The following is an 8,070-nucleotide window of genomic DNA, read 5'->3' as shown; positions in this document are numbered from 1 at the left end:
ATGCCAATTTTTATACATTTCTAGGCATGTAAATATTTATATAGTCATTCTTAAACAATATTCAAAGGTAAAACTAATGAAAAATACATAAAAATATTGAGAAAGTTATATAAAACATTATTTAAATATCTTTATCAATAGGGTAGGTTAGGTTAGGTTAGGTTAGGTTATCGGGTTTTGTTCAAGTGACCACCCTCTTTCGATCCCCCACCTCCACCCGTTTGAAAATATTTTTTTATTGAATTTTATTTGAATTATAGTGTATGAAAATTATGAAAATAATCAACTTTCAACCCCCATAACTTATTATGGGGGTGAGACCGCCACGAACTTTTTATGGTACAGTGGTGGGGGAGACCTCCTCTATCGATCCCACCCACCCCATCATCTAGACATTTACCATTGTTTTTATAAAAGAAAATTGCATATAGTCTTCTATTGAAGACAGAAAGTTAATACCGTTGTAAACGAAGTATCTACTGAAGGTGCACTTACGGACGAAACGTCTGGACTTACTCATTGATCCGGATCTTAATTCTAGGTCTATGCTTTATACTAATTGAGAATATTCCATAAAAAAATTTTTGTTTGTTTTTGTAAATATGAAAAATAAATAGTGCACGTTTAAATGGTAAACAATACTTTATAATAATCTAATAACATTTTATCTTATCAGTAAGAAGTTCAACAACTATAACAAGAAATAAATTTAAATAACATTATAAACAGTTAGTAATACGTTAACAGAACATGATGATTAAATATGCAGTAACATTATCCAGAATATCTGTGGTGGAAAATGTATTTTTCCAAACAAGGAGATACAGTAGTACTTCTAAAAGAAGTCTAAGTAAGGTATGAAAACAAAAGTATAAAAAATACTTGTCAGAAAGTTTTAAAACACCCTTATTAATAGAATTTATTTATATCAACATTCGATAGTAGTTTTCTTAGGTTTTAAGTTTATGTTAAATTAAAGATCTTGCAATTTTATGTTAAAAAAGAGTGCGGGATGAGTGACCACACGGTTCATGCGCGTGTGAGTAAAAGACATTAATAAAATCTATAGAACATTTTATTTTGGAGAATGTGATTGGATTAGGATCAACATTTTTAACACTTTTGTGTTTAATGGTATTATAATGCCTTCTCTGTTTGCTTAACAAGGATCAGTATAACGTCAAAAGAGGAAACTTCAAAGCTTTAGAACCACAGCACATACAATTCTTCAGGGATCTTCTTGGAGAAACACGTATACTAACTGGTGTTAATAATTTGGACAAGTATAATGAAGATTGGTACGGGTTTGCCAAAGGTTTGATAATTTTCCTTATCTTTCTAAAATTTATCACTGTTATTAATGGAAATTTATTGTTGTTAAGTAAAAGCGAGCTGAAGATCGAACATAGGGATATTAAATATTTATGTGAAAATTCATTTAATTTTCTCCCACTAAGAACTACCTTACTGTTGTCACATCTTTGCCGGGAATCGAACCCGAGACATTCGGCGCACCAATGCCTAAAACCAAAGGTTCCGGGTTCGATTCCCGGCGAGGGTGTGAGGTAGTTTGTAGTGGGAGAAAATTAAATGAATTTTAACATTAATATTTGATATTAACCCCAATTAAATGTCAAAGTGTTTCATATTTATAGTATTAATACGAATGTTCTTTTTCATGCAAAATACGTACAAATGCCGATAAATCAATGTGTAACTTCTATGTTCGGTGAACATTTTGCCTTATTTATAGATATTACTAACTAAATATTAGACAATTTTACTGTTTTTCATTGTCTCGACGAACCTTTGTAATTTTTTAGGGGAAAGCAGTTTGGTCGTTAAACCCAAAACAACAGACGAGGTCTCTGCCATCCTGTCTTACTGTAATAAAAATCTCCTTGCCGTTTGTCCGCAAGGAGGAAATACTAGCGTCGTTGCTTCCGGAGTGCCGGTTTTTGATGAAGTAATATTGTCAATGGAACTTATGAATAAAATACATAAAATTGATGACGTGTCTGGTACGCAGAAAGACCAACCATAAAAAACTATTAATCGTTAATTCTGTTAAAAAATAATGCCCATAATTATGCACCCAACACCCAATAAAAAGTATATTGCAACTGACGTATACAATTGCGGCATATCATGAAATAATAAAAACTGCGGCGATTTTACCTGACTCTCGTGTATCTGTCTATGCTGTTGTTTTTGGTCTCTTACAAAAATCTGTTAGTTTATTATGTTTTGAGAACTGCCTCAAAAAATATGCACGATTTAACAATTTTTAAAGTTAAAAGTTAAAAATCGTAAAAAATACTTATTATGTATTTCTTTTTCGATTTTTTTTTCGCTACAATAGATGTTTATGCATAAAAAATTAGTCATTGGGCAGAGGAATAAAATTTAAATTCACGGAATACTATAGATAGTTGAGTATCTCGTTTCTTAATGATCACCTAATTAATGTTCCCCTTCGGGGGTTAGCAATTAAATCGCCGCACTTGGTAGTGTTTTGAGAACTTTTGAGAAGCCGCAGTTGGTATATTCTCATTGCAATTGCTAATAAAAAGTTACGTCGTTTTCAACTTTTTTTTATATGGTTGTATTGAAGTGTAAGAATTCTTCATTTATAACAAATTATTCTTTTTTAATTAAACTGGAGTTTTTTAATCAGGTCCAGTTCTTCTGTTACCTCTTATTAATTCATCGTTAAATTCTCTAAATCTCTTTGAGTCTCTTTGGTTTTCTTATAGTACTATAAATTTTCATTTATTTAGATGTTTGAATCTTAATGAGCAATTTTCAACAGGTGTGGTTATATTTGATGCTGGTTGTGTTCTGGAAAACTTGAACAACGCTGTTTCCGAGAAAGGACTAATTGTGCCCTTAGATTTAGGTGCAAAAGGAAATTGTCAATTGGGAGGAAACTTATCTACAAATGCTGGAGGATTACGACTGATAAGATATGGGAATTTACATGGAAATGTTTTGGGCGTTGAAGCGGTATATATATTTCTACTTATCTCTAAAAATTGTTATTTCAGAAAATGAAGTGTTTCAGTAATTTAATCGAACAAGAATCTGAATAGATTTTTTTAATTGCAAAAGTTGTCCAACTCACATAACAATCTAACTTATTAAACTTTGTTTTTCCTACCTGTTCATGGCAGGACGACAAAATTTTTTTAACTGTTCTACGGAGAGGGTGACTAGATTAATGGGCGATTTTAATAGTCATATAAAAATGGTATCAGATGATCGAGTTTTCGAATGAGATTGCTTATTTATTTTATCTATCTTTCTCTGTAATAGTTTTTATGATTTTCCTTCATAATCTTTTAGCATGACGAACACAAAATATTTTGTTAGATAGAGGAAAGGCAAATATAAAAAATAATACACAAATGATGCATAAAGATTAATACATGATTACATTTGTATTGTACATAATTGGTGTTGTAAAAATGATAACAAAATAATAATTTTAGTAAATATTTTAGTTTGATAAATGAGATAAATTAAAAGTAATCACTGAAACCTTTTTAAATAAAATGAAAATATGTTTCAGGTTAAGGCTGATGGTGAGATAATAAATTGTTTGCGTACTTTTAAAAAAGATAACACCGGTTATCATTTGAAACATCTGTTTATCGGTTCAGAGGGAACTCTAGGTGTAATTACAAAAATTGCCCTGCAATGTCCACCGCATCCAAAATCGAAGAACATTGCGTTTTTAGGTATAAATACGACTATTTTTTTATAGGTTTTTTGTTGCTTATTATTTAATAATATTGACTAACTGTTTTACTATTTGGAAAAAATATATATTACTATGTTAATGTATTATTGTAGGGTTGGAGAGTTACGACAAAGTATTAAAAACGTTTAAAAAAGCAAAATTCGATTTAGGAGAGACGTTATCAGCTGTGGAAGTGTTAGACAGGGAAAGTGTGATATTAACCGAGGAAAAGCTTGCTTTGCGCTCACCTATAGGAGAATATCCATTTTATTTGATTATAGAAACATCTGGAAGCAATGAGCAATACGATTCAGAAAAAATGGATAAATTTCTAGAGATCTCGTTGAAGGAAAATTTGATTTTAAATGGTGTGGCATCTTCGGAACCGTCAAAAATAAAAGTAAGATAATGTAAAACATCAGTAAAACTGCTTCAATTTTCCCAACCTTCAGAAAAATGTTATTACAATACATTTGGTATTTGCTTAATAGTTTTCAAAATAAAATTAGTAACTCTGCTGAACTTTGCTGTAAAGTTCATAAATTGGTTTCAAAGGAGTAATATTCATACAGAACAATGTTACATCTTTTGAATAGATAATCTTTGATGCTATTGATATTTCGGAAGATCTTATCTATTTTAATTAATAATTTTGTGCGTAAAGAAAAAGGAGCTCAAGTATTTCGAAAAATGAAAACAAACATTATAATTTATTGCCATAAAAAAAGGTTAGTCGATGATAATGATTACATGAATAACAATCGTATAATACAATGGGGAATAACCCGACTTTATTCCGTTTAAAGCCTACCAAACATAAATGCAAATTATTATTTACAAAGAGTATTTAAAATAGAAAAAGTACTTTGGATTTTGTAATTGTATTGGTTTCAATAGTTACATCGTCGTATGGTTGCACTTTTGCTGACAGAATCGACCCATTTAATTAGTACACAGTACTTTCTTTTAAGTACCAATAATTTCCTTTAGAATATATGGGAAATTCGTGAGAGAACAGCCGAAGCATTGCGCCACGATGGTTACGTATTCTGTTACGATTTCAGCGTACCATTACAACATTTTTACACTCTGGTTGACTTGATGAAAACACACATGGGTTCAAAGTCCCACAGGGTCTTTGGATTTGGACATTTGGGTATGCGTCTAAATACGTATTATTAACCAATATTACAATTGACTTAATAGCAACTGCGAAGTATTGTTAGTGGTTCCATATGTCCCAGGCATTTATAGTTACCATTTATCATGTTATGGTTCTTGATATGCAACGATAATTAAAAAAGAATGCCGAACGACTGGTTGCACGGTTATCTATAATTGTAGATATGGGAAAACTTAAGTGGTGTTTGTAGGTATTATTATTTTTGAAAAGAACTTCCAGTTTTCCTTTTTTAGGAGTCTTCTTACGTATTACTTAGGAAAAATAGGAAAATATTAAATTTATAATAATTAATATTTTTTGTAACAAGCAGAACATTTATTAACACATAGACAGATACATATATTAGTGATACTTGTATTGAACATCGCTTAATACAATTTTCGTGATAAATTTTAAATCGACCGTAATAAGGGTCTATCTCCCCCATTTCCTTTTTCGAGTGTGTATTGAACAGACGACCCTTAACTAACGTTTCAGATTGCAGTATCTTATTGTTTTATAATTATCAGTGTTGATTTATTTTGTACGACTTTTCAAATTGTTTTTATTTATATGAACAGGAGACTCCAATCTTCATCTTCAAGTAAGTGTAAGAGAACACACCAAAGAAATACAGAACATGATAGAACCTTTCGTTTTCGAAAAAGTCAGAGAAATAAACGGAAGTATTAGTTCGGAACATGGAATGGGATTTTTGAAAGCAAAATACCTGGATATATCAAACCATCAATCTGCGACCAAGCTTATGAGGGTTTTAAAAAATGTAATGGACCCTAACGGAATATTAAATCCTTATAAAGTCATCCCGTACTGAACTTTGTAACTTAATGAATAGTTAGGAAAGTTATTTGTACGTATTTATTGTAAGATAGCAGTACTAAAAACAATACTTGTTTTTAATAAATAAAGAAATTTAAATAATTTATATTACTTAAACCAATTACTAAAGTAAGTAAGTACAAACATGTAAACAAGTACAATTTTTCTGAAAACTTAAATTAATATTTAAAGAAGGTGTTTGATTTTATGGTAAATATCCTCGAGTATTTCTTCGGTCGAAGGATTAGCGTCAATAATTTCAACTGGCGGGTCGTACATATTTTTATACGCCTTTACAACACTGCAAAAATTACACAGATCAAAACGTTAAAACACCTTTTAGTTCTCATTATCCTCATCATCATCATAAGGTCGTCAGTCCTAAGACTGGTTGGACACGTACCTCCACTCTTTCTTATCCTGCGCTAAATTTCGCCTATTTCTTACTGACTTGCATAGAGTCCTCCGTTCTCCTATTCTTTCTAATACCTCTTCATTGCTTACAATTCTCTAACCTTCTCTATCCACGGTTCTACGTTTTAAAAAATTTAAGTTTTAATTTAGAAGCGTTTGGGACACGGTGTTATTGGATGATGTCAAAATACTGTGGGTAAAAGTGAGGCAAAAGAATAGAGGGCGCTCTACAGGCCAGTAAGAAATAGGTGGGATAGGTTGGTAGGACAGCGCCTCTAGCATAAAGGGCTACTTAGAGTTAGCGATGCAACGGAAGTGTCTTACCGGAAACAGAAGTAAATAGTAAATTTTTGCGGAAGCGAAAGTGTAATAATTTTAGGTGACTCTTTAATGCAGTGATCGTGCGCTTTTTTTGGGAATATTTTGTTACAAATTTGGATTTACCACTTGCATCGTTAATATCAACAAAATAATCCCAAATGGAACTTCTTTTTGACTTCAAAATTGCACTTTCAACTTAGAATTTACACCACTGAGCAAACACTATACAAAATAAATAAACGTTATAAGTGTGTTAGTAGAAATAAAATTATTAGAAGAACTGGTCATGGGGGAGCCGACAGTCCTAAACGTTTGTACATTAAAGTAGAAAACTAATAAGAGAATAAAATTTGGAAAATATCGACACTAGGTGAAATAGATTTAGGCCCTAACCTATAATGCACAGGAACAACATTATTATTAACAAAATTTTGCAGGCTATATCGCAAGCTGTATTGACGCTAATACTTCATAAACATAAACGGTTGATACACATGCAGCTTTGGAACGAGCAATTCCATTTAAATTGTGTTTTGAAAACGGCTAAGTTCAGCCGACAGATAAAAGTTATAAATTTTTAGGACTTTATTGTTCCGATATACTGGTTTCAAAAGGTTGAGAAATAAGATTATGTTAAGTTCAGCTAAGTTTCCGTTATAGAAATACGGAACCAGATGTGAAAATGTATGCAGAACTTTCGCATTTGCAGATGTCTGTTTCAACTCTTCTAGAGACTTATTGGAAGCAGAATAAGAAGTTAAGAGGCACTGAGGTATACTTAAACACCTAGATTAGAGTACTGTCAGTAAGTTTCGAGAAATGTAAGGATTGACCCAAGTTGGGAAGAAATAGGGGTGCGTGGCCAATCAGTCTTAGGGCTGGAGCCCTTACCCTGATGATTTTTATAACAATCAAAAATGTAGTCTTACTTCTGTCTGAATTGACCATCATTCTTTAAAAGTTTTTCTTCAGCTGTATTCGTCGTATTTCTTTTATTATGCCGTTTTATACGTTCATGTTCATCAACATTAAGAAGCAATGAAATATTTGGTTTTAAGATATCTTCGGGCCAGCGGTATATTACATCGCCGTTTGATGGCAGCGTACAATTTTCTGGGTCATTTTGTACGGCTTGTGCAAGTGCATAAGCAGCTGATGAATGCCAGAATCTAAATATAGAATATTTTAATTAATTATCGTGCTCAGTGGCGAACCAATCGAGTTCGCCCCCGGATTGACTCGGTAGGGGAGACCTCCTCTAAGAAAAATATACTTTTCTTGTTATTTTCGCTTTAACACAAAAAATTAATAAACTAGCTTCTCATAATCAAAAAAAATGTCTACTATAAATTTTTTACGGAGAAGTTAATTAAAATCATGAGCAAACTTTACAGTCTTAAAAATAACATAAAATACAATAATTCTCGCAAATTAAACAGTCGTTTCTTATTTAATGACAGATTATACATTGTTTGATATTATGTTTCTTATAAGAGACTTGATAGCAAGTTTTTTTAAATAATTCATTTGTTCAAATTAAAAACAGTATCTAAAGAATGCATTAATACCTATCTAGATATAGTATTACAAC

At 31.5% G+C, this 8,070-nt stretch overlaps 2 protein-coding genes across 2 annotated transcripts in view; one reads left to right on the top strand and one right to left on the bottom strand.

The window, feature by feature from the left end:
- Positions 1–709: 709 nt before the first annotated feature.
- Positions 710–5,848, top strand: LOC108736919 (D-2-hydroxyglutarate dehydrogenase, mitochondrial-like). Its single transcript, XM_018469533.2, has 8 exons — positions 710–855; positions 1,168–1,315; positions 1,824–2,021; positions 2,813–3,006; positions 3,572–3,740; positions 3,856–4,142; positions 4,733–4,898; positions 5,486–5,848. The coding sequence occupies exons 1-8, from the start codon at positions 751–753 to the stop codon at positions 5,737–5,739; spliced, it is 1,521 nt and encodes a 506-aa protein (XP_018325035.1). The 5' UTR covers positions 710–750; the 3' UTR covers positions 5,740–5,848.
- A 17-nt stretch (positions 5,849–5,865) lies between these two features.
- The window catches only part of LOC108736920 (UMP-CMP kinase 2, mitochondrial-like), a 6,568-nt gene continuing 4,363 nt past the window's right edge, over positions 5,866–8,070 (bottom strand). The window contains exons 3-4 of the mRNA XM_025973692.1: positions 7,409–7,648; positions 5,866–6,045 (exon numbers count right to left, since the gene is read on the bottom strand). Of these exons, the coding sequence (XP_025829477.1) occupies positions 5,931–6,045; positions 7,409–7,648 (355 nt within the window). The 3' untranslated portion in view covers positions 5,866–5,930. The remainder of the gene's footprint in view (positions 6,046–7,408; positions 7,649–8,070) is intronic.

The sequence above is a fragment of the Agrilus planipennis genome, unplaced genomic scaffold (assembly GCF_000699045.2).
Source record: "Agrilus planipennis isolate EAB-ADULT unplaced genomic scaffold, Apla_2.0 scaffold55, whole genome shotgun sequence".
NCBI classification, from domain to species: domain Eukaryota; kingdom Metazoa; phylum Arthropoda; class Insecta; order Coleoptera; family Buprestidae; genus Agrilus; species Agrilus planipennis.
This window is presented reverse-complemented; position numbering and strand designations above follow the sequence as displayed.